This window comes from Charadrius vociferus, unplaced genomic scaffold, assembly GCF_000708025.1.
Source record: "Charadrius vociferus isolate BGI_N301 unplaced genomic scaffold, ASM70802v2 scaffold953, whole genome shotgun sequence".
NCBI lineage: Eukaryota > Metazoa > Chordata > Aves > Charadriiformes > Charadriidae > Charadrius > Charadrius vociferus.
Genome location: NW_009647678.1, coordinates 497,062 through 523,280, shown reverse-complemented (window position 1 = coordinate 523,280; position 26,219 = coordinate 497,062). Strand labels below are relative to the sequence as shown.

At 45.3% G+C, this 26,219-nt stretch overlaps 2 protein-coding genes across 5 annotated transcripts in view; one reads left to right on the top strand and one right to left on the bottom strand.

Annotated features, from left to right (window-relative positions):
- Positions 1–4,948: 4,948 nt before the first annotated feature.
- Positions 4,949–20,065, top strand: LOC104282989 (UDP-glucuronosyltransferase 2A2-like). Of its 2 annotated transcripts, none has more exons than XM_009881128.1 (6): positions 4,949–5,684; positions 13,721–13,869; positions 17,682–17,813; positions 18,316–18,403; positions 19,172–19,391; positions 19,755–20,065. In XM_009881128.1, exons 1-6 carry the CDS (start codon positions 4,949–4,951, stop codon positions 20,029–20,031), a joined length of 1,602 nt encoding a protein of 533 aa, XP_009879430.1. In that variant the 3' UTR covers positions 20,032–20,065. The 2 variants fall into 2 exon arrangements, with proteins under 2 accessions (XP_009879430.1, XP_009879431.1); XM_009881129.1 differs by lacking the exon at positions 4,949–5,684 and adding an exon at positions 11,051–11,774.
- Positions 20,066–23,101: 3,036 nt separating this feature from the next.
- YTHDC1 (YTH domain containing 1) overlaps positions 23,102–26,219 on the bottom strand; it is a 21,726-nt gene continuing 18,608 nt past the window's right edge. For 2 of the 3 annotated variants that reach the window (XM_009881131.1, XM_009881132.1), the window contains 2 exons: positions 24,781–24,915; positions 23,565–24,084 (listed from right to left, as the gene is read on the bottom strand). In XM_009881131.1, the coding sequence (XP_009879433.1) occupies positions 23,860–24,084; positions 24,781–24,915 (360 nt within the window). In that variant the 3' untranslated portion in view covers positions 23,565–23,859. Of the gene's footprint in view, positions 23,498–23,564; positions 24,085–24,780; positions 24,916–26,219 lie in introns of those variants that run through there. The other variant, XM_009881130.1, reaches the window with a different exon arrangement.

The following is a 26,219-nucleotide window of genomic DNA, read 5'->3' as shown; positions in this document are numbered from 1 at the left end:
TCACGGCCACGTGCAGATGCCCGGGAGCAGAGCCATGGACCACAGGAGGGGTTTCCTGCTGGCTTAGAGGCAGGAGCTCAGGGGAAGTCCTTAATGGTCACAGTAAGAGTGGCCAAGGGTGCTCCCACATCGCAGGCAGAGGTCCAAACATCCAAACTGATGACATCCAAAGCAGAGAATGTTCCTCTGTCTCAATCCTCCAGCCTCGAAAGCCCCAGCTGAAATCCCAGCCGTGCCTCCAGTGCAAACAGAATAGGAAACACAAAACCTTTCCTGGTGAGATACCCCCAGGGATGAACTGGCATCCCTCACAGTTGCAAGGCGAAGCTCAAGTCCAAACCTCCAGGCCTGACTCCCTGGGAGCAGAGGGGTTGCCTCCATTTGCATCCCAGTTAGACGAGCAGAAACACTCCTCCACACTCCGATTAGTGGCAGATGAGCTGCTCCCCTTTGCATCCCAGACCCAGCCATGATGAATCAGCTCCAAACCTGCAATACCAGAGGATAAGCAGTCTCTGCCTTCCCTGCATGCTGAAACACAAGAGGAGTGGTGGTCACAAGCAGCGCTGGCAAGGAGGCTGTCTCCAAGGACGCGTGCCGAGGTGCAGACTTCCCACATGGATATACCTCTGGGGACTAAGTGGCAGGTGTACCGCTTGTTTACTGAGGCCCAGGTACAAACCTCATGCCAGCAGCTTCCAGTGTCAAACAGCAAAAATTCGCTCCTGCAAGACACGGATGTGGCTTAGGACCTTGAGCAGGCTGCATCCAACTAAGAAAAAGATGTTTCTGATAAATATCCCCTGGCCAGAGATGAGCTTTGCTCTGCTTCCACATTTCTTTTTTAGACCAGAAAGGCAGCAAGACGCTACGGTACAGCAGCAGCGCTATGTACACTTGGTGGATTCAGGCAAAGTTTAGCAGGGATTTCAATTTAGTTTTCATTCCCCTGCAGAGCTATGAATGCACAAAGGGATTACAGCACGTGAATACATTACTAAGTGGCTCAATGCAATGGTTGCTGGCCAACCATTCAGGGGGACCCCGGCTCCGTGATAGCCTGGTCTTTGCCCAACTCCTCCCTAGACCAGCAGCAAACTCAGCCACTAAAATAAATAGTTGGCAAGCTGTCCTGGCACAGGGCAAGGTTTTGCATGGGAGCATGAGCAGCAAACATGTGAGAAGGTGGGAGGCAGAGAGCAACTGCCCCTTTCCGGGCTGGGAGCCATTAGATGAGTCCCATCGCATCTATACCCTCCGTACTTGCAGATTTGCCCATCTCCATAGCACTCAGCTTTCCCCTGGGGGTCGGACAGATGCTGGCGAGACAGGGGTGTGCTGTATCTGCAGGCAGCTTTGTCAAGTCTCTGCTGCTGCATCTCACTGTAGAGTCAACAAGGACAGGGTGCAGCACCTCTTCTCCACCAAAAATGCACAATTCCCAGCAGGGACACAAAGCTCGGCCTGGGCCTTCTCTCTCTTTTTTTTTTTTTTCGCTCTGCAGAGTGGAAATGGCTCCAGTGCAAACCATCCCAGTATCTATATGTTTACATGCCAAGGTGCTCCTGCAGCGTTGCCAACAGCAGTGAAGAGAGTTCATAAAATCTTAAACTGAATCAATAAAACCAAGTGAAATGCTCTGAACCTAGCCCGTGGTATTTTTGTCCTACAGCTGCCAGGTATAAAGATACAATTTAGCTAAGAAAGGTGGTTATGGTAAGGCTGTTTCAGCTCATCAACTTTTGCTGGAGTTTCCCTATTACCCCTGGGATTACATGGGAGTAGGTGTTTTAGCGAACATTTGCACATGTGCCCCTGCAAAATTGCTCAATCCACTCACTTCTGTTTGTACTCAGAGATGAGCCAACCTTGACATTTTCCCCATCCAGCCTCCCCCCTCAAAAAAAAAAAAAAAAAAAATAGTCAAGACTTTCAAGTCTGCTTTCAGTCCAGGAGCTGCTTTTTGCAATAAGTAAAAGGAACACCACAGAGTCCTTGGGTGCTTGTTAGGGCAAAAGCTTCTCTTTTCCACCCTGGCACGGAATGTTTGAGGTGCTGGCTGACCTCAAGGTTTTCTAGAAATAAAGGTGCCGTGTACACCATAGCCCCCTTTCTGCAAAATGGTGAAGAGACCCGTATGTGGAAAACACCAGTTTGTATTGCCTAACTTTTGCATAACTCGCCTTTGGCTCGGAAAGCCTGTCGTTATTTAACAAGGCTGGAGGTTGCATCAGTGACTGCAGCACTTCTGCTTAGTAATGCTAGATGTGCGAAATACAGACACTTAACACCATCTACTTTCTTCAGCCTCACTTTTCTCTTATTTGCTGGATTTTGCCCTTTAATCCTCTCAAAATACTTATCTTCTCTGCATTAAGAGTAATCCGAGTATTGTCTTTAAAAGCTGGCCATGGAAACAAGACAAATTTAACCCTCTGGTTCCCCTAGCAATAGCTCTCATTTGCTACAAAGGAATTAGTTACTGAGGGGTCAGGAACGAAACCCAAGTTCCCATCTGCCCTAGCCCACATGAACATGGCCTTTCAATAGTCGCTGGAAAAGCTTTAAGTTTCTTATAGAACTTTTCCGAATAAGCTAAATTAGCCTGAGCAAAAGATATCCTGAATACAAAGGTCTATGGAGTGATCGTAGTGAAACTCCTGGCTGTAAGGCCAATTTACTGTTGAAACATGCTGACATAATTCCCCCTGAATTCTGAGGGTTTAGAAAAAGTCAGGTTGAATGTTACGGACAATATTTAAAAAACATGGAGGTGCCTCTTTAGATTCCTATATTTTCAATTCATTAAAAACTTGCCCAGATCTCCAGAATCAAGGCCCACGCACCCAGCACAGGTAACATACCAACTTTTGAGAAACTCTGCGAACAAACCACAAGATTTTCTCCTTGTTCCTGTGGACAGTTTATAAACAAGTCTATTACTTAACAAATGATTTTGTTTTGCTGGCTGGGACCCTGAAGGGAGTGAGAAACCTTTTTAACAGTCAGACACCATATTTCTGAGTTAGAGGATGCGAAGTCCTTCTGAGAATCTGCCTCAGTAATAACATTGTAATATACCCTAGCATGGGGAAGACCATCTCGACTATTAAATTACTGGAGCATAACAAAGCAATAAATAATCTCAGAGTACATGCCTTGTGATCATCCCATATTGTATTACCTCCTCCTTTTGAAAAGCCCAGTTCAGAGGGTAACTTATTTAAGCTCCTTCTGCCCAATACCCAGCCTCACCAGAGCAGCTCAGGCATAGAGGAGGTGAGCCGCAAGAAACAGAAGCAAAACGGTGTAGCAAATTGCACCTCGCAACTCAGAGCACGATGGTTATGTACCTTGGAAGATTCTGCTAGGTAAGAGTTTTTTTGCTGCATGGCATTCATTTCCCAAATTGTGTTGGATCGAGTGTATCTTTATATGCGTGGGTTTTACTTGTCATTTTGGCTTCTGGTGGGTATGAGCTCCTTCCAGGACATAGTGCCTTACATTCATGTGCCAACTGTCCAAGTGAGAGCCACCCCAGAACATGTGGGTTTTGCTCTGAGAAGGACCTTTAAGGGCCAGGAGGGTGCCAGACACATGGGTAGGCACCTGAACTGAGCCCACAACGTTACCAGGTTGGTGGTGATGTACCCCAGACAGTAGCAATGAGCACCATGCATGAAGAGTTGTCTGAGCGCAGTTGGAAATCACCTGTCAAATACCAGAACAAGCTATATGTTATTATTGGCATTATCACCACCCGAATGGAAGATTTACTGCCTTCTCTCAGCATGGGAAACACCAGCACTTCTAACATCTCACCCTGAAAAAGGATGCCACTTCCAAGTCAGCCACTTCCATGTATCCTGTGGCCTCTCCTTCCTTGGCCTGCCTCTGGCATTGCTAGTTCATGGCAGCAACACAAGTGATTTGTTTGAGTACCAGAGCTGGTACCCAGGGGACTGGTTCTCTTGTACTTTCTTTCTCTGTAAAGATGAATCAACTTGATTTAATGGTAAAGCCTGGAGAGGCAGCAGCTCTCTGCAGGGGCTGGGGCATGACTACCAGTAACTCATGGGACATGACTGTGGATGGGTTGAGGAGGCTTAAGGATGCCTACGGTATAATTTGCCACTACTAGTCCCGTCATAAGTGTCCCTCTACCTTGTGTTGCCAAGGTCTTATCCCAAGTCTAGCAATATCTTCAACCAAGCACTCCCTGTAGCACTGCTGCCTGTTGGCTAAGTAAGCCCCTGTGCTGCTGCTGCAAAGAAAGGTGGAAAAAGCTTGGAAACTCCCAGAATAAGAGAAATATATTTTTAAGTACAGGTAGATTTGCTGCGATAAGTAATAGAAACATTACAGTATACAGATACCTCAGTTGTTGTATTTGAAAACAGGCATTTTAAAATCAGATGTAGTCATACATTCTCCAGCAAATCTCAGTATTTCCCCAGTGTTGCCAGCAGAGCCACTTATTTGCTAATACTTACAGTAAATCTGCCAGCATTTACTGATACAGTAATTACACAGCTAGAAGAGACCCCCTGTTATTTGCTTTTATTTCATAGTAAGGATTCCTCAGAAAAACTACAAAATGTATAAAAAAATAAAGGATGAAATTCTTCTTGTGCAAAGGGAGCAGCTTGAAGGCAGACCTTTGACAGCAGCAGGGATTGATGCCACCCTGCTAAGCAGGCAGAGGAGCTCCCTCAGGGGGAATCTAACAGAGTAGAAGGCAGAAAGGGAAAAGTGAATCACCAGACATCCTTTTCTGTCTTTTCAGACCTGAGACCAAACGCGGGTTTTAAAGGCCCCACCTGTGCAACAACCAATTCTTGCTTTTGCTAAGAGTGCTAGTAAAGAAGAGCCATCAAACACAGCACAGAGGTGCAGCACTCCCAACTGGAAGGGAAAACTCCCAGGCTACCTAGGCCTTAACTCCGTCATGGCCACAAAAGCCACCGGCTCTAAGAAATACCTCCAGCTGCTCCTTTTCCAGGTCGCTATTCTAGGGTCTGTCTTCTGTGGGAATGTGTTGGTCTGGCCAACGGAAGGCAGCCACTGGCTGAATGTGAAGATAGTTATACAGGAGCTGATCCGCCGTGGGCACAGTGTTACCGTCCTGGTGTCCAACGCTTCCCTCTTCATTAAACCCAGGGCTGAGGCCATGGAGAAGTTTGAAGTCTATAATGTGCCCTTCAAGAAAGACACCATTGAGAACCTGATTGAGGATGTAGTGGCACTGTGGCTGAACAACAGGCCAACAACCTTGACCTTCTGGCAGTTTTACAAGGAGCTGGGAAAACTGTCCAAACACTGGCACCAGATGAACAGGGTAATGTGCAATGCGGTGCTAACCAACCGGGAGATGATGGCCCACCTGCAGGGGTCTAGCTATGACCTGCTGCTGTCAGACCCGGTGACGCTCTGTGGGGACCTCCTGGCTCTCAAGCTGGCCATCCCCTTCATCTACTCACTGCGCTTCTCCCCGGCTTCCACCGTGGAGAGGCACTGTGGCAAGATCCCTGCCCCACCGTCCTACACACCTGCAGCCCTGTCCGAGCTCACCGACTACATGTCCTTCAGCGAGAGAATAAAAAACATTGTGTCTTACCACCTGCAAGACTACGTTTTCCAGAGCTACTGGGGAGAATGGGATATCTACTATAGCAAGGTCTTAGGTAAGCCTTATGCTACTTCACTTCTCATTACACAGCCTCCCACCTTATGACCTGCAGAGCTAGGAACCTGGCAGGGTGGCAAAGTCAAGGTCTGAGAGAGGTCAGCAAGAACTTTGTCATTATGTCCCTATATATGTGCCTGTATCAGGAATAGTGTGGCCAGCAGGACTAGGGAAGTGATCATCCCCTGTACTCGGCACTGGTGAGGCCCCACCCCGAGTACTGTGTTCAGTTTTGGGCCCCTCACTACAAGAACGACATTGAGGTGTTGGAGCGTGTCCAGAGAAGGGCTACAAAGCTGGTGAGGGGTCTGGAGGACAAGTCTTATGAGGAATGACTGAGGGAACTGGGGTTGTTTAGCCTGGAGAAGAGAAGGCTGAGGGGAGACCTTATCACCCTCTACAACTACCTGAAAGGAGGTTGTAGAGAGGTGGGGGCTGACCTCCCTGGTGACATGTGATAGGACGAGAGGAAATGGATTCAAGCTATGTCAGGGGAGGTTTAGATTGGATATTAGGAAACATTTTTTCACTGCAAGAGTTATTAAACATTTGAATAGGCTGTCCATGGAGGTGGTGGATTCGCCATCCCTGGAGGTGTTTAAAAAAAGGGTAGATGTGGCACTTAGGGACATGGTTTAGAGGCGGTTTTGTCAGGGCAGGTTGATGATTGGACTCAATGATCTTAAAGGTCCCTTCCAACCTCAGCAATTCTATGATGCTATGATTCTATGATTCTATATGGAAACGGGAATGAGCCACCGCGGTCCACCATTTGCACCTGCTCCCCTGCCAGGTTGCTGTGCTGCTACACCATTGTGTTGAGACGGGGATTGGTGGTCATCCCAATTGATGGATTTTACTTTTGCCGGTAATTATTTTTAGTGTGGAGGTTGAAACAACTTCCACACCATATAGGACCCTCAGCAAGGGAGCTCAGCTTACACATTTCCCCCTCCAATGACTGCTTGCACAGAAAGCCGCCAGGAACAGAGCTGTTTTCCTAATCCAGAGTATCACAACAAGGAGGGGGGAGCTGGTGAATTACAAGCCAGCCCTGCCACCCTCAGTAGCAATACTGAAATGCATTGTGGCTTTGTAATAGAGACTTCACTTACGTCACTGGTGATATAAAACCAATCTTTTCTGCACAAAACAAGTTTTATTTAAAACATACCCTCCACCCACAAGCAAACAGTGAAAGCAACAGGTCTTCCTCTGCAGGCTTTTCTTCTAGACTGCTTTGAGTGAATATGTAGAAAAATATGTTTAAGTATTAATCACATGTAATCAGCATGCTATTTTTACTAACCTCATATTGAGCTCATGAAAAACAGCACTTGCAAATCTTTCAGCGTTCAATTGCCTGCAAATACCTGCATGCTCATATGCACAGATGAGGTACCCCAGCTTGGCTTCTCACAACCCAACTGCTTCCATCACCCTCATTTTCATCCTGGAAAGGATGTTCTAGGCAGCATGGGAGCTGTAGCAAAAGTCTTGCACAACACCACTAGGAAAACATTGCATAACAGAGCTGGGCAGAAGCCCAGTAATGTTTTTTAGCACAGTGAAGAGAACTTACATTATTTCTTAATTGCACATCAGAAGGGTGACCATAAATAAAACTGTTTAACAGACCTTCTGGTTCAACTTACAGTGCATAATTGGCACCTAGTGGTAGGCAGGACAGCCCACACCATCACGTACCAGCTCTGGCCTCCAGAATATGTGCTCTGGAAAAGGCAAGTTCACATAAGGACAGTCTTACTCTGATACTGGAGTGACTTGTCATGTAGTTACATCCACTTTGAGATGCAACTTTTTAGCTGCAACCCTGGATCACCACCTTAAGTGCACTGTAAACAGATGCTCAATGGCTTTATAAAGCAAAAGGGTGCCCACACAGTGGGTGAACATCTTTGCTGGATGCCCAGCTGTGCTTCAAAGAGCCAGAAGAATGAGAAAGTCACCTCTTCTACCAAACAAATAACATTGAGACTGTAGTTAGACAGGCAGGAGGGCCAGGAAGACCAACAGGACACAGTCCTCTCTGGACTGAGCCCCCCAGGACTGACAGCTCTCCCCACTGCCCCAGAGGAAGAACATCTTCCAGCTTCAGCAAGCTATTTACCACCAGATGGTGCCAGCTGGTCCCAGTCACCTTTTTCCCCAGGAAAACATGCCATTATCCAGGACAGGATTTCACACCAGCTACCTTGGATCCCTGCCCTTCAGAGCAAGCCAGTGTCACTCACGCATGCCCAGTCCAGCTTGGGAGCACTGCTGCTCCCAGTGAAGGAGTGCCACGGGGACATTGCCACACAGGGCAGGCTATGGCTGGGAAGGAGGTGGCTGTGCTGTGGCTTCTGGCTGTGTTGGGCTGGGGAGCCGGTGGGAAAGTGTTGGTCTGGCCAGCTGACAACAACCACTGGCTGAACATGAAGTACATACTCCAGGAGCTTGTGGTCCAGGGCCACGAGGTGACCGTGCTGCTGCCTTCGTGCTTCCTCATCTTCAACACCACACAGCCCTCACCCTTCCAGTTCGAGGTGGTTGAGGTGCCGATCAACCAAAAGGAGATGGCTACCTTATTGGAAGAAGCTTTCTATTTTTGGATTTATCAGGAGAGAGTGCTACCTGTCTGGGAAAGTATTTACAAGATAGCTCAACTGGTGCACAAGCCGAAGAACGTAACCAAAATCATTTGTGAAGAGGTCCTGAAGAATGAGGCACTGCTGGAGAGACTGAGGGCATCTACCTTCGATGTCCTCTTGGCAGACCCACTGTCACCCAGTGGGGAGCTGTTTGCTGAGAAGCTGGGTATCCCTTTTGTGTACACCATCCGGTTCTCCATAGGCAACACGGTAGAGAGGCTCTGTGGGACACTCCCAGCACCTCCTTCCTACGTACCAGCCACCCCAAGCTTCCTAACAGATCAGATGTCCTTCCTAGAAAGGCTAAAAACATCTTATTCTACATTGTGCAGGATGTGATATACCATTACCTTTTCTGGGGAAGTTGGGATCAATACTACAGTGATGTTTTAGGTAAGGCTGCTCTTCCAGAAATTGCATCTGCTGTACACACAAGAGTAAATACCCAGAGCTTAAAGGTTAAGGCATAAATTAGGAGCAAGACAGCCCTGAACTCCCTCTTTCCTCCAAAATTTCTGAGGCAAGTCAAACAATTCAGGCAAGTACAAACATGACCTGACCTGCTACACTGGTACAGCTGAGTTGGGACAGGTACTTCTAGGATAGGTAAAACAGTGCTAAAGCCACTTGAAACAGAGCTCATCAGTCAGATTCATAGATGAATCGAGACAAACACTAAGAACAGCAAAATAATACTATGTACCCACCAAACACTACTACTGAATTAAACCTTTTGAAGTACCTAGCTGTGTGTTTACTGGTGTTGCTTATCATGTTTGATGGAGACTGGAAAACCTTGTGCTGGCAGAAGCATGGTTTGGTGATCTCCTGTCGTGTGAGCCTCAGAGCTGTTTGGATCTTGTGTTGTCTTTTTTATTGTTAAATGTGGGGTTTAACATTTAAGGCTCCATGCGCAATACCTGTTTTGTTACCCGTGTTAGCTTAGCTGTTCTCTGGCCTGACTGTGGTATGTTTTGATCTGGAGTGTATCCAGTCCTGAAGGAGGTGTGACAGGAAGGGGCAAGCATGCCACAGAGATGGGGCAATGTCCCAGCTCCTGCAGAATATCCCATCCTTCTCTTTCTCCTTGGAAAATCTTCTTCGGCGTTCTTATTAATCTAGCTGCTTTCCTAGAGCTACCTAAAGGCTTTTTCAAATGATGAGGTTGAAGCATGATGAAAGACTGCTTGCTACACTGTCAGTCTAGTGAGGGGAGATCATGTGGTGGTGCTGAGCTCCTGGAGGAGTGTTCAGGCCCTGTTTAGGCTCAGTCTCAGCCTCATTCACCCTCTGCTCAAGAGAGAGAAACTGCCTGTTTTTTTTCCCTGAACAAGCAACTTCACTACATCATGCAGGATACAGTCAAGAGAAGAAGTCAGGTCTCTTGTCTTGGCAGTATCTGTCCTGGACTACATGATATGGATACACTGATGCCAGTTTGCAGCATCTTCCCAAGAGAAGACACAGAAGCAGCAAGGTGAGCAACACCTGTGCTCCTCACCTCCTCCTGTTTCTCTCCTGGGGTGGCCTGATGCTGGAGTCACCTACCAGGACTGTGTCCTTCCAGCAGCAGTGCTGTGTGTCCACAGCATCTGGTTATAGAGAGGACAGAACTAGAGCTCCCCATGGGCTAGTCATGAATCACTGCTGGACATTTTGCACCTAGTAAAGGAGGAGATGATAAAAATTGTAACCGGCTTTACAGGTAGGTTGGTTCTTACATGGCAAAAAAGCAAATCTAGGCTGTAGTCAAGTAATAAGATGGGGTTCATCCTGTAGCTGTCAAAAGGGTCCTATGGGCTGCTCGTGTGCTTTCCGTAGCCTGAGCTCCTGCTTGGTACAGGAATGCATATCTTCACCTTGAAGATCTGGTATGAGGGTATACTGATTTCGGCTGGAATAGAATAAATTTTCTTCATAGTAGCTTGCATGGGGCTGTATTTTGGATTTGTGGTGAAAACAGTGTTGATAATACAGGGATGCTTTAGTTATTACCGAGCAGTGTTTACACAGAATCAAGGCTTTGTCTGCTTCTCACGCAGCTCCTCCCAGTGAGTAGGCTAACAGTGCACAAGAAGCTGGGAGGGGACACAGCCGGGACAGCTGACCCCAACTGACCAAAGAGATAACCCATACCGGGTGATATGCTCAGCGAAAAAAGCTGGGGGTAGGGGAAAAGTTTGCCAGGGCTGCTGTTGTGCAGGGACTGGCTGGGCATTGGTTGGCTGATGGTAAGCAATTGTTCTTTTGGTATTACTTGTTTTTCTTGGTTTTATTTTTGTTTTTTTTGCTTATTAAGCTGTCTCTATCTCAACTCATGAGTTTTCTACCTTTTGCCCTTCCGATTCTTTTCCCCTCCTACTGTGGGGGAGTGAGAGGCTCTGTGGTGCTTAGCTGCCTATCAAGATTAAACTACAACACAGGGAAAGGGCTTTTGGTCCTCACATGCTGCAAAACGCACTTTGTGGTAAGCAGAAACAGGAGTTGCCATCATTTCAAGACCAGCTGTGGCTCTGAAGGAGACTCCAGAACAGGATTTGCCTCTTGCCCAGTCCTCCCATGAGTGTTGTTTTGTGTTCTCACGTGCCCTCTTGCCAAGCTTGGCACTAAGTGGATCTCACTTTTATTGGCTGACTCTGAAGTGTTTGCACACTGGAGCAGTAAACTGCTTCCAGCTTCATCAGACCGGAGTTGTACATGGACTGCTGAGATGATGGGGCTAAGGTTCTCCTGCCTGCTCTGGGCCTGTGCATGCTGTTGGAGCGCTGGCTTTTGTGGGAAGGTGGTGGTCTGGCCCACCGATGCAAGTCACTGGATCAATGTGAAAGTGCTGCTGGAAGAGCTCGTTCTTCGGGGTCATGAAGTGACTGTGCTGGTGCCCTCAAGCAATCTGCTCATCAACTACCAAGACACCTCCTCCCCCTTCACCTTTGAGGTCCTCCAAGTCCCCTTTACCCAGAAGACCCTGGATGCTATCATGGAGGACTTCCTCAATTTCTGGATGAATGAGATCTCTAATCTCTTCCCCTGGGAGCTCATGTGGAAGATGGAAGAGGACTTGCAGGTCTTTACCAATATGTCAAAGCAGACCTGTGACACCTTGGTGATGAACCCTCAGCTGATAGCAAAGCTGCAGCAGGCCAAGTTTGATGTTCTGATCGCTGACCCCCTGGCTGTAGGCGGAGAGCTTGTAGCAGAAATCCTAGCAATACCGTTTGTCTATAGCTTCCGCTTCTCTGCTGCGAATGTGGCAGAACGGCTGTGCGGTGGGCTCCCGTCCCCACCTTCTTATGTGCCTGCTAGCACAATAGCGCTGACAGACAAGATGTCCTTTGTGGAAAGACTACAGAACTTCCTCTTTTACTTTTACATGGATTTATTTTTCTTGAAGTTTTGGCAAGACGAATTGGATGGGTACTACAGTCATGTCTTAGGTAAGGCAGCTGTTGAGTAGTTTCTCCTCTTGCATAGGTTGTGCTTTTTGAATGTTTTGGGAGCTCAGTGCTGTTGACTCAAAATACTCTTTCTTGATGGCCAGCAGAGATGGTAATCCCGTTTTGGTCACATGCAGGCTGTGCTTTCCCTTTTAGGTCCAGTTTAGTCTAACAGACATCAGTGCAGTTTTGCTCTAGTTCCTCTTGAGGACCTTTAAAGCATATAGTTCTAAATTTTGTCAATGATGATACTGTTGGTAAGCTCTTGCACTGAGGTGTATGGCCATTTTAGTGCTTTCAGAGGACAGATGTTGCCTCTTCATCTTGGTAACAGGCACTTCTACAATTAAGACGGTAGCAGATAAAGGTTGGAGGGCAAAATCATTCCTTAACTAAGTGTAAGGCACTGGAGACAGCATCATTGACAACACAAGGATGGAGTTAAACCTGTTGTACCTAGGAACACTGGCTGTCTCTGGACAACTGCAGAGCAAAAAAGCACCCCTCATTCACATTGCATGCATCATCTGGAGATACCATCTTGCAACCCTACGTAGTACAGGATGCTAAGCGTGAGTTCATATTCTCCAATAATAAAAGCTAAGAAGTACCACCTTTCCCCTTCATCCACCATTCAGAGTTTGAAATAGTCTCCTTAAACTACACACATACCTGAAATTTTTGTACCAACCTAGTACAACTCAGGCTTGATTCAAAGTCTGTTAAAGAGACTTTTTAGTTCAATGGACTTTGAATCTTGTACAGCATACCTATGTTTAAGCAGATAACGAGTGAACAGCAAGCACAAGGACACCTATTGTGTTGCCCTCCAATCTCTTCCTGCATTTCCCAAGAACACCTCTGCGCTCTGCAAACTAGTCCCTTTTCCCTGGATTTTTTTTTTTTAAATTCCACGTGAGACTTAATTACACCTTTATATCCCTCTACTTGTAACGCAGGCTTAATTTTCACTCCAGTAACTTTGTAACTGACTAATTGATCTTCACTTAAAAAAAAAAAAAAGGTGTATATTGAAACACTGATCAAATCATATAAGAAGATGTCCTACAGATAATTTTTATCTTGCTGCTTATTTTGCTTAGTTCCTGCTTGCATTAGGCTGGCTTTGGACAATCATTTACCAATACTTTTAACCCTTTTACTCCCCGGTTCCACTTTGTGGGGAAAATACTGCAAAGGTAACTTGCAGCATGTACCCAAGAACATGTATTTTTCCAAATGGGAAGCTACAAAATAGTCTTACCCATTAGATTTTTTTCTATAGATGGATTTCTAGAAGCTGGATTTCACATAAAATGACATTCAAAGCATCTATGGATTTGACCAAATTTTCCCATTATGTATCAGAAGGGGCTGACCCAGTCCCCAAAAGAACTAGGGATGGCTGTACCTGTCTTTATTGCAGTCTGAGCAGCCACTGACTAAGTCACCATTTGAAAAATGCCACAGAACTTTGTTTAAAACCTTTCTTCCTCCCTGACTGGTGACCATTATCTCACAATTAATTATTTTTTTATTTGGAACTAAATTTTCTGTGATTTGTTCTCTTCCCCAAAGTGCATTTTTATTACCAGCACAGGTAATGAAGTCTTTCAGCAGTACAAAAATTGCACTTCTGTATCACAAAAATTCAATGTATCTCACTTACTCTTGTACCGCTCTAAATTCATCCTGAAGGTTGAAAGTCCTTTTAAAGATTGTATTGCCTTGTTCGTGGTAAGCTGCCAACGCGAGCACAGGACAGGGCAAGGAATAGGTCTGGATTTGTCCATGTTTTCATTCCATGCATGATTTGATAGACTGATACATGATATGATACACTGATTGGAAGTGCCAAAAGACAAAGGTAAGGCTCCTATTTTGCAATCTAGAGCAAACAAGACCAGTCCTGTGTGTGTTGTAAACCCCTTGTACCTTGTCCGTAGGAAGGCCCACAACCCTGTGTGAGACGATGGGGAAAGCAGAGATATGGTTAATCAGAACATACTGGGACTTTGAATTTCCACGCCCTTTCCTGCCCAACTTTGAGTTTGTTGGAGGACTTCATTGCCAGCCTGCAAAGCCGTTACCAAAGGTATCCCAACTTTGTTCTGCCATTGGTTGGTTGGTTGCCCAGCAGAACAAAAACTGTCTCTCTCCCTGATTAACCATGCAAACCATGTCGTGAGAAAGCTCATTCTTAAAGAAGATGCTCTGTTGCCAGCGAGGAGCACAGAGCTATTCAGCAATTTGTCCATGTTGTACAAACTGAGGGTTGGGTTTAGAGCTTGCTGTCTTAAAAGAGGATAGCTGAGATCAGCAGGAGGGAATACAGTGTTTGTTTTAGGAAAAACAAGTGCTACCTCAGAGTAGTTAAGTGTAACATTTAATTCTAAGACAGAGACTTGCTGCCCATGATAACACTGAAATACCTGATGCAAAAAGGCACTGACAGGACAAATCCTTTAGACAAAGTGGAGTCAAGACTTGCAGAAAGAGATGCATGATAAACACTTTTTCTATTGCTGCTTAGTTTAAGACATCTTAAAGGGAGCAAAAATACTCAGCATCTCCAGCCTAAGTTCTGCTGTGACTGGCAATATTCAGTTGGAATTTGAAACTCCCAGATACTGATGATGGCAACAAGACAAGCTCTGGTTATTACTGGTTATGATGATTATCACTCCTGTAGGAGCCTTAGACGAGGCAGAGAATTTTCAGTGCAAGCTGTCTACTAAAAGAAACGTTCTAACTTTCTTCCCACTCCCCTGTAGCAGGGGTTGAGTTGGGGGATATGGGTAACCGTTCTCTTTTGGATGCTATTGCTCCATTTCACGTGATATTAACTAAAAAAAGGAATAGGAAGACCTATTGGTGCGATTTGTAGAAAGTCCGTTTAGCAACATGTGCTGTATTGCAAGAAATAGAGAACTGGCTGACTGAAGTGATAGCAGCAACTTGATGAATCTCTGATCAGGATGCTGAAAACCCCTATCAGTTTTCAGCACTGCCCCTTCCTGCAGAGCGATGAAATACAAAGTACTTGTTCCGTGAAAATCTAGAACCATGACTGACTATACTAGGGAGGGTGTCGCAGGGTACGGTCCTCTCATGACAGTGCCAGGTTCCGTTCCTGCTGCTTGTACACTGAAAGAAATGCGTCCTGAAAATGCTTGTAGGCCTTGAACACCTCCAGGGATGGGGCCTCCACAACTTCTCTGGGAAGCCTGTTACAGTATCTCACCACTTTCACAGTAAAGAATTTCTTCCTAATACCTAATCCAAATCTACCCTCTTCCAGTTTAAGACTTACCTTTCATCCTATCACTACACTCCCTGACAAAGAGTCCCTCCCCATCTTTCCTGTAGGTCTCCTTTAGGTACTGGAAGGCCGCTATAGGGTCTCTCTGGAGCCTTCTCTTCTCCAGGCTGAACAACCCCAGCTCTCTCAGCCTGTCTTCACAGGAGAGGTGCTCCAGACCTCTGATGATCTTCATGGCCCTCCTCTGGACTCGCTCCAACAGGTGCATGTCTTCCTTATGTTGGGGGCTCCAGAGCTGGATGCAGTACTCCAGGTGGGGTCTCACAAGAACGGAGTAGAGGGGTAGAATCCTCTCCCTCGACCTGCTGGCCACACTTCTTTTGATGCAGCCCAGGATGCGGCTGGCTTTCTGGGCTGTGAATGCACATTGCTGGCTCATGTTGAGCTTCTCATCCACCAACAGGCCCAAGTCCTTCTCCTCAGGACTGCTTTCAATCTATTCTCCACCCAGCTTGTATTTGTGCTTGGGATTGCCCTGACCCATGTACAGGATCTTGCACTTGGCCTTGTTGACGTTCATGAGGTTTGCAACAGCCCACCTCTCAAGTCTGTCCTGGTCCCTCTGGATGGCATCCCTTCCTTCCAGTGTGTCAACCCCATCACACAGCTTGGTGTCATCAGCAAACTTTCTGAGGGTGCACTCAATCCCAACACCCATGTGGCCAACAAAGATGTTAAACAGCACTGGTCCCCAGTACCAACCCCTGAGGAATGCCACTCGTCACTGGTTGCCACTTGGACATCAAGCCGTTGACTGCAACTCTGAGTGCAACCAGTTCTTTATCCACCGAGTGGTCCATCTGTCAAATCTATGTCTCTCCAATTTAGAGACAAGGATGTCATCCAGGACAGCATCAAGTGCTTTGCCCGAGTCCAGGCAGATGATGTCAGTTGCTCTTCCCTTATCCACCAATGTTGTAATGCCATTGTAGAAGGCCAAAAAATTTGTCAGGCACGATTTGCTCTTAGTGAAGCCATGCTCGCTGTCATCAATCACCCCTTATTTTCCATGTGCCTTAGCATAATTTTCAGGAGGATCTGCTCCATGATTTTGCCAGGCACAGAGCTGAGACTGACTGGCCTGTAGCTCCTCACCTCTTCCTTTTTTCCCTTTATAAATATAAGGATTATGTTTCCCCTTTTCCAGTCAGTGGGAACTTCACCGGACTACCATGAATTCTCAAATATGATGGATAGTGGCTTGGCCACTTCATCTGCCAGTTCCCTCAGGACCCATGGATGAATCTCATCAGGTCCCACGGACTTGTGCACCTTCAAGGTCCTTAGATGGTGCTGAACCTCATCTTTTCCAACATTGGTGGTTCTTCATTCTCCCAGTCCCTGCCTTTCCCTTCTACAACTTGGGTTGTGTGGCTAGAGCACTTGACAGTGAAGACAGTCAAAAAAGTCATTGAGTATCCCAGCCTTGTCCATATCCCAGGTGACCAGGTCTCCCGTTTTCTTCTGGAGAGGGCCCACATTTTGCCTAGTCTTCCTTTTGTTACTGACATACCTATAGAAGCTTTTCTTGTCTTGATGTCCCTGGCCAGATGTAACTCTATCTGGGCTTAAGCTTTCCTAGCCTGTTCCGTGGCTGCTCAGACAATTTCTCTGTATTCCTCCCAGGCTACCTGTCCTTGCTCCCACGCTCTCTAGGCTTCCTTTTTCTGTTTGAGTTTGTCCAGGAGCTCCTTGTTCATTCACACAGGCCTCCTGGCATTTTTGCCCAACTTCCTCTTTGTTGGGATGCATTGCTCCTTAGCTTGGAGGTGATCCTTGAATATTAACCAGCTTTCTTGGGCCCTCTTCCCTCCAGGGCTTGATCCCATGGTACTCTGCCAAGCAGATCCCTGAAGAAGTCAAAGTCTGCTCTCCTGAAGTCCTGGGTAGTGACCTTGCAGTGCGCCTTCCTCGCTGCCCTAAGGATCATGAACTCCACTATCTGATGACCACTGCAGCCAAGGCTGCCCTTGAGCTGCACATTCCCCACCAGCCCCTCCTTGCTGGTTAGAACAAGGTCCAGCACGGCACCTCTCTCATTGGGTCCTCTATCACTTGGAGAAGTTATTATCAACGCATTCCAGGAACCTCCTGGATTGCTTATGCCCTGCTATGTTGTCCTTCCAACAGATATTGGGGTGGCTGAAGTCCCCCATGAGGACCAGGGCCTGCGAACATGATGCTGCTCCTATCTGTCTATAGAGGTCCTCATCCACTCCGTCATCCTGGTCAGGTGGCCTGTAGCAGACTCCCACTGTAACACCACCTGCCCCTGCATTCCCTTTAATCCTGACCCATAAGCTCTTGGTTGGCTTTTCACCCATCCCACAGGTGGAGCTCCATGTACTCCAGCTGGTCACTGACATAGAGGGCAACACCCCCTCCTTCTTTCCCCTGCCTGTCCTTCCTGAAGAGCCTGTAACCTTCCATTCCAACACTCCAATCATAGGACCCATCCCACCATGTCTCTGTGATGCCCATAAGATCGTAGCCCTTCAAGTGTGTGCACATCTACAGCTTCTCCTGTTTGTTCTGTGTAATCTGCACAGTGTAACTACTCTTCGCATGTTTTCTGCCTCTCCTAGGAAATGGAAGAGTTTGTGCAGAGCTCAGGGGAACACGGCATCGTGGTATTCTCTCTCGGGTCAATGGTCTACAACCTAACTGATGAAAAAAGTAATGTGATTGCCAAAGCCCTCAGCCAGCTTCCACAAAAGGTGAATTTCCTTTTGAGTTGAAAACCACTTGCCTTGTTTTTTGTCACTCCTGTTGCCTTCAGCAAGCCTTTTACATTTGGACTGGCCTGTTTTTTATCTGCATCTCTGCTGGATGTGCTACAGCCGGGAAGCTGGGTTCTGCAGAGAGTCAGACTGCTGAGTCACTTCCCCTTCTCTGAATCAAATGATGTGGATGTGCGTCCATGGGCCAAAAAATAAAAATCACACTACGTGATTTTTATAATAAGCACATAATAACTAACCAAAGAGCTAAACTGGAGCCAAGGCTATTTGAATTACTGCAAAAAGGTACACACATGTACCTAAAAAGGGGTGCATGTGGCCCATCCCCCCCGACCTCCTCCTTAGTTTTATTGCCAAGCACGATGTCATATCGTACGGAATATCCATACCTTTTATAGGAATAAAGCCCTGCATTACATGTAATAATACAGAAGAGCAGGTCACATGCACTGTTTATCTTATTCTTCCTTTGTTCAAGGTCATCTGGCGGTACAAAGGAAAAAAACCAGAAACTCTGGGCTCTAACACCAGGATTTATGACTGGATACCCCAAAACGACCTGCTTGGTGAGACTGATTCTATCTGGGATGCATTGTGCCCTTGGAAAAACTGTTTCCTTCTTTGTTTTTCCACTAAAATCGCTTATTCAGGCAAAAGAATCACATAACACTTGTGGCTACAATTAGTTTCACAGCTTAAGCAGCAGAGGTTTGCTCTTGGAGCCCTTATTTCCTAGCCTGCTTTTGACTTTAAGGTGAGTCACTGACTGCAGAAGAACCATGGAAGATACAGCCAGGCTCTGAAGGGAGTAGGGAGCAGTGGCTCAAGAAGGCAGCAACTTGAGCTTAACTATAAAGATGGATCTCTAAAGCAAATGCCTCTGTCTTACAGAGCTTGGTGGCAATTGTCTGGAAGGGCTAAGAACCACCTGTAGGCAGAAGTAACTACCAAAGTTAGACACGTATTCTGGAGCTGGATTTGGCTTCTGCAATTAATCTCCAGGGCTTATTCTTCAAAAATGATTGACCTAAGCAACGCTGCAGCAGGGGAGTGTTGTGTACCTGATACTGTGTAAAAACTAGACCTGCACAATAGCAGAAGGGCTGAAGTAACTCTGAGGTACTCTGGAGGAACATGCCGATTCACACATTGCATTAAAATAAATATGAATGTGTGAGAGCTAAGTGTGCAAGCGCTGATCCTGATCCAGAGGTCAGGGCTGTTCCCTTCTCTCGCAGTGCATTTGCCTGGGTAGTTTGCAGTTACCCCATCCCGGTAAACGCGGTCTGCCACAGCTGCTGTTACATGTATGTGCCTCTCCTTCCCTGTTCCAGGCCATCCCTTGACGAAGGCCTTTATTACTCACGGTGGGACCAATGGGATCTATGAAGCCATCTACCATGGGATCCCCATGGTTGGGATTCCCCTGTTTGCTGACCAGTTTGATAACATTGCTCATATGAGGGCAAAGGGGGCTGCAGTTGAGCTGGATTTCAGCACGCTGAAGATGCAGGACCTAGTTGATGCACTGAACACAGTCATTAACAATTCCACGTGAGTTTTATTCTTGCCTTACAGTAGGATGAGGCTATTAAAAATGTTTGGCTGCTGATGTGAGAAACTCTGCTGGCTCTTCTGGAAACCAAAAATACTGAGTAGCTGGAGTTTGGGTTTCAGATGACAACCATCTTTCATTTCTGAGAATCAGCATTTCTCAGAAAGGAGATACGAGTAATTTGATTTTCCTTATACTACATTTTATGATCCCTTTGAGAAAAACAGTTCTTGGAAAGCACAGCGCAGCTCCTGAGAGAGTTCTCTGCTAGTATAAATCCTCTGGAGGCTCTGGGTGACAATTCTAGTTGTATTATGTGTACTCTGTAGCCACAATTCTTCTTTTCTTCTTTTTTGCCCCAGCTATAAGGAAAACGCTCTAAGGTTATCCAAGATACACCACGACCAGCCAGTTAAGCCTCTGGACAGAGCTGTCTTTTGGATTGAATTTGTCATGCGTCACAAAGGAGCAAAGCACTTGAGACCAGCTGCTCACCATCTCACCTGGTACCAGTACCACTGCCTGGATGTTCTGGCATTCTTGTCCACCTGTGCAGCCATTGCTATCTTCATTCTTGTCAAGTGCTGCCTATTTTGCTGTAGAAGATGTGGCAGGATTGCAAAGAGGAAGAAAGAATAGACATCCTATTCCCATCAGCACTATTCTTCTCCTAGGCTGATTCAGCAAGGCATTTATGCACATTCCTTGGTGAATAAAATTATTAGGTTATGCTTTAAACTGGGCATATCATGAAGCACCCTGTTGAACTTGGTCATGCTAAAAAGCTGTTGTGGGGCAGAGTTGCTTGCTTAACCAGCAAATTCCTTCTGGCCTAAGCAAGATTGAACTATAGTTGCTTTATCCCTTGGGACCCTGTTAGCTGATCACACATGGTCCCTAGAACAGTAATTCTTGCTCTAACTTTTCAATTCGTTTTAGTACATTTCATAAATTCATGTGCTGAATTTAGTCCCTCAATCCGCAACTAGCTCCCTTACCTTAACTGCTTTCTCCTATAATGTCACTCAGGCTTGATTATTCACAACCAAAATGCCTCCCCTGTCAAAATAGCTCGCTCTAGATTGGAAAGTGAAGCTAAGATCCCAGGATACTAAAAAGCACCATCTGAATGGCCAAGGTCATGAAAAACTGGGAGCTGCGAACAGCTGGTGAAGCCTGTATCATCACATTTTTACAAATGCACTAACTACTTGGGGGCTGAGGGGAGACCAGAGTCCAAAACCAGCAGAGAAATTACTTTTCTGAGAACCATTTCTCTTTTCCATTCAGTATATATGCCTGGAGTCCTGCTGCACAGGTCACCATTCTAACTGCAACACTATAGGGGTGTGAAAACCGCCTCTGTCAGTAACTTGCCCATCTTAACCCCCAAATGCCTCTGGGCTACGCTAACTGATAAATGCAGGAAAACCTCTAGAGATGGAACTTGCAAAGAAGAAATATTACACATGGGAACAGTGCAATAGTAGTCACTTGCCTTGCCTGACAAGTTGGAGGTAAAAATAATACTGCTCTTGGCTCGGAAAAGAAAGGTAGCAAATGCAGCACTCCTGAAATTGTTCAAGGTGCACTTACTGATGAAACCTACTGAAATGATGCTAGTTCAGGCCTCCTGCTCTAGGTAAGGTTATTCCACTGCTGTGCCAGCTTACTCAAGAAAGAACCTGCCCCAGTTTTACAGAATCACAGAATGGTCAGGGTTGGAAGGGACCTCTGAAGATCATCTAGCCCAACCCCTCCGCCAGAGCAGAGTCACCTACAACAGGCTGTACGGGACGGCGTCCAGGCGGGTTTTGAATGTCTCCAGAGTGGGAGACTCCACAACCTCTCTGGGCAGCCTGTTCCAGTGCTCTACTACCCTCAAAGAAGTTTCTCCTCATGTTAAGATGGAACTTCCTATTTTCAAGCTTGTGCCCATTACCCCTTGTCCTATCACTGGGCACCACTGAAAAAAGACTGTTCCCATCCCCTGGCACCCTCCCTTTAAGTATTTTAACTCATATTTGTGGTATTCAGGATGCTGCGGAATTGTTTTCAAACAGAACAGGCTGAGAAAATGTTGTATTTGTTTACATAATAAAATTCCCTACCCTACATTAACTTTTTTATCAGCATTGTCAATAGTTTCAATGTCTGCTTAAATCTCTTCATACCACAACATTTACGAAAGCTTAACTGAATTTTTTCCCAAACTAAAAAGGGTTAGAACAAGACTAGTGCTTCTCATGGTAACTTCTGATATGTTGTTCCTATGGGTATGATGGGATCTTATGCAGGAATATGCATACTGAAATATGCATAGTGAGCAGAAAGTGGAACAGCATGGCACTCAGGCCCCAGGTCTGAACGGTTTGACTGTAACTGTTCATACAGCTGGGTCCCTAGGCACAGCTCCACCAATCTTGATCACTAACAGTGCCCATCATCCAGCTTCTGCAAGCAGAAGATTTGCTGAGATGTCAGTTTGCTTGCCAGAAAGCCAGCAAACCTCCGAGCATATCGCGTAGATGCTGGTCAGACAGGGCTAACGAAAGACACGGGAAACAGGATAGCTGGGAAAAGTTGGACAGAGAAAGTGCTCTGCAAGCCACTTTAAGGAGGAGCTTCTTTTCTGTAACTGACTCTAAGAAATTTGGCTTACTTAACATTGAATTTAAAAAATAAAAAAAAGAAAAGAAAACCCCCCCCCCCCCCCCCCCCCCGGCTTCCTTCTAGAATCCATATATAAAGCAGAAAAAGATAACAAAGAATGGAGGTAGTCTATAACGTATTTCTCCAATTAGACGAGGTATGTGTACCAAATTTGACAGACTGATCTAATCCTACTGCTAACAGGCGTACTTCTCAGTGCACGGTAAAGTGTTTTAAGGAATCCAAACAGGTCCAGCTTCTTGTAGCATTTAAAGAAATCCCAACAGACTTGCATGTTGGAGGTAAAACATTTTGCTTCACACATGTAGATGTTTACTATAGCTATGTAGACTAAAATATAAAGAGCCCAAATTACTGTCAAATCTGAAAACGATGTGTTTCCACAACTGCCACACCGTGGCCAATCCTATATTGCAGTTCATAAAAACAGCTACAGCACTCGGCACTGTGGAGCTGGAGGTCTTTAAAGCACATGCTACAATCTGGCTTTGTTACATGAGAAGACACTGAAGAAAGGTTATGAGGTCCACCGAGGCAGTGCTACTTATACAAGTTGTGAGAACTAGGAAATTGCCGGAGAAACTGAACAACTTCCACTACAAGTTTTACTTTTCTTTTTTCACAGTTTTACCATTGGCATTTAGATTCAAGTATTTCCTATTTAAGACAAATAAGCAAGGCAGTAATCACTACAAAGACAACATGGGGAGAGTCTGGATCTTTCTTGCAGGACTAACACACTCCCGGGAGACAGGTATTATTATGGTAGGGGACAGCCTATAAATAGCTCAAAGATCATTTGATTAAGTTGAATGTGTAGGGCCTTAATAATTCTGATTAGCTGCAGGAGCTATAAGTTGACTACTTCACTGTGGAAACAGAAAAGCAGTCCTTTTTCTAAATTCAGGCTTCAGATCAATTTCACCTATTATAAGAACCTTTAAACTATTTTTGAACACAATTTCCTAGAACTGCCAGAATCAATCAAAGCTGGCAAGCTTAGAAGACGAAGAAACCCAATCTGGAGTTTTAATCATTTCAATAGTTACCAATTTATTTTTATAAAAAAAATGGTAGCAATGTAGAATACAGCAATATTTTCTGGTTCCACACACGCAGGCCGTGAACATTCCAAGCAATGTGTACATTTTGGAAGGAGACTAGACAAGAAAATTGACCAAAATGTTACTGAACACGGAAAGATTTTTAAAAAAGGTTAAAAATTAGATATCAATAGTGTCTTCTTAATATTGCTTTCATTACTGAAGACTGAAAAAACACTGGACTTTACAGATAGGGTTAAAAAAAGGGGGGGGGAAAGGGAGGGGAAGAAAAAAAAAGGCTGCTACAACACTGCCATACAGTCAAAAAAAAATCATACTTCAGTATTTGCATACTTGATAGCAGCATTCTCCCATTGAACCATGTGAAACTACAGGAACAAAACATCAAAGCAAAAAAAATATGGCAGTTATCCATCAGTACTGAAAAACCTAGAATGAAGTCACTAAGTAGATGAACACTTACTGAGAATTAATATCTACATTCTTAGCTGTTTCCCATTCTGCTCCAATAGAAACGCCAAGTTGAGTGTGAGCTTTGCTTATTTTATTTTTGGCCAATTTGAGTTTTTCCAGTTCATAGTTCACTGCATGCTTGGAATAGAGAGGGTCATTATAAATCCTTCTACACAACGAACTTTAAGTAGACAGCTGAAAATAAAATGTACTACTTGTAAACACACAAAAAAATACAAGCTTTTTTTGTTTCAAGTGAGCACTGGTTCCAGAATGATTATCTTCGGTATCTACCTCTTTCACCTCTGTCTCTGTCCCGGTCACAAATCCTCTCTCTCTCCCTTTCCCGATCACGGCCTCTGTCACGTTCTCTGTCTCTTCTATTATCTCTAGGACGGTCCCGTTCCCGCTCTCGGTCCCTCTCCCGAGGCCTGCTTCTCCGACCACTGACAACTGCTTGTGTGCGGCGAAGAAAGTCATCTACTCTCATGTCGTAGTCATGCTGTGATGAAAAGGACAGCTCTGTTTATTTTCTTTCCCAGATTAAAATCCCCTCCCTTCCCCTATGCATAGGATTGGGCATAATTTTTGGGAAAGCCCAGTGTTAGAAAAAAAGAAATTATGTCCCACATCCATAAGCACAAGTTTCTTCTTTCATCTTCAGGGCAGCACCATGTCTGTGCTTCCACCCTGCAGGATCTGGGGTTCAAATGCCAGATACCAGCAAGAGACCAGAAAGCTTGAAGCAGCCTTCAAAAGCCAGCTAACAGAAATTATTTAACAATTTGCCCTGGTTTTTGATGTGCCTGTAAGAAGTCATAAAACACAAACTTTTCTGCTGATAAAGTGATTTGCACAAGCAATGTTACAGGCATGTCCTTATTCAAACTAGGCTTCAGCATCGGAAGTTCAGTGCTAGACAGCTGGAAGCCATTTTAAGCACACACCTCAGTTTAAGAGTATGTTCTGAGAATTTTCCAATTCTACATCATCTGGGGGAGAGAGGCTTTTCTAAGACGCTGGAAGTCTCTAGTCCATCTAAGCAACTGATCTTTCCAAGGAAAACTAATACAGGTCTTAAAAATGCAGTTTATCAAAGTCAACAAATCTCAGTTTAGGCTAGATCTATACCCTAAATTCCTCCCGTTCCTGCTGTGGCCTGCAGACCCGTGTCCCCTCTGTCTCTGTGGACACTTACTACTCGTTTGTCTCTGTATCTTGCTTCATGTGGTACAGGATGATGTCCTGAGTACGGAGGGTGAGCTTGAGGTGGAGGTGCATGGTGCTGATAGTAAGGGTGGTGTGGTGGCTGCTCCATACCTGGATATGGCGGCTACAAGAAAGTTACAGAAGTTTGTTGAGCGTTTCAAAACAAAAGAATGCACATAAGGCTGAGTGCTGGGAATTAAGAGCAGAGGTTACTTTCATTCAGATGGAAAATATGACATCTAAATATATCTGATCACAGCCTCCTAACTGAATGGCAAACTATTTTTCTTTAAGTCGGCATGCTTTACTACTTCTCTACCACTGCTTCTTCAGAAGTTTGGCAAACTCCATCCCCAAACCCCAAATATGCCTTCTTTCCATATCTGCGTCAAAGTAATACTGTACATAAAACTTCCCCTACTTAAATATGGTGCTGCGTGGGTTTTTTTATGCATACAGAATGTGAATTTTGTCCAAACCAGCAAGCTCTTACAGAAATGAATCTTTGTAGTGCCATTCCTTATGAATATATTTCTATTCAAATGAACAAACTTACACTGCAAGACAAATTATTTGACAAAAGCAGTTTGGTTTTTTTTCTACCCAAACAAGGCATCTCTTGGCTGTTCTATTTCTTCAATCAGCGAGACCTTTCCCATACTACTGAAGCATCTTTGCTTGCACTGTTTTCGCAAAGGAAGTATGCTGAAGTGCTGGATTTTAGGATGAGTACTTGGACAGCATGCAGAATTGGGAAGAGGGGGAGAAAAAAGAAACGGGAGTTTCTGGACGCTTAGCTGCGTTTGAAAAAACATTTTCCTCCCAGTCTGACAACTTTGCTCACTGCCTTCATTTACGACAAATGCGAGTTGTGTTTCAGCTGAGAAAAATGAGGCTATAGTACCATCTCTACATCTGGCACTGCCTTTTGCTCATTCACAGTATACACAAGAGACAAAAGACTCATTTCAGTTATACAAAATCAGGACCCTCAGAGCCAGAATTACTAAATATAACCAAAACAACTAGTTATAATGATTATTCCTCCTGACATGACAGCAAAACCACAGCTGTGCAAGTGAACTGTCAGTTAGTTTCCAAGCATGTAGATACTTGTACTCATACATATATGCTCATCTGACTGGGAAAAAAGTGCATTTCAGTGGACGCTGCAGTACAGCAAGACTTGTTTTGATTATGGTGTCCAGTACATTCTGCTATTTTCCTGCATGCTTCACTGCCGTAGCCAAAAGCAAGCCAATATGCAACACTAGAGCATGCCAGTCCACTCCATGAGCCTCTGCAGCAAGTCCACTTCTTTGACGCATTTGCTGTTTGAGAGAGAGCCAATTATGAATATGTTGTGGAATACAAAATTTCATCACACCCTCGTGTGTAGGCTAAAGGAGGGTTCTGCTGTTTGCTCAG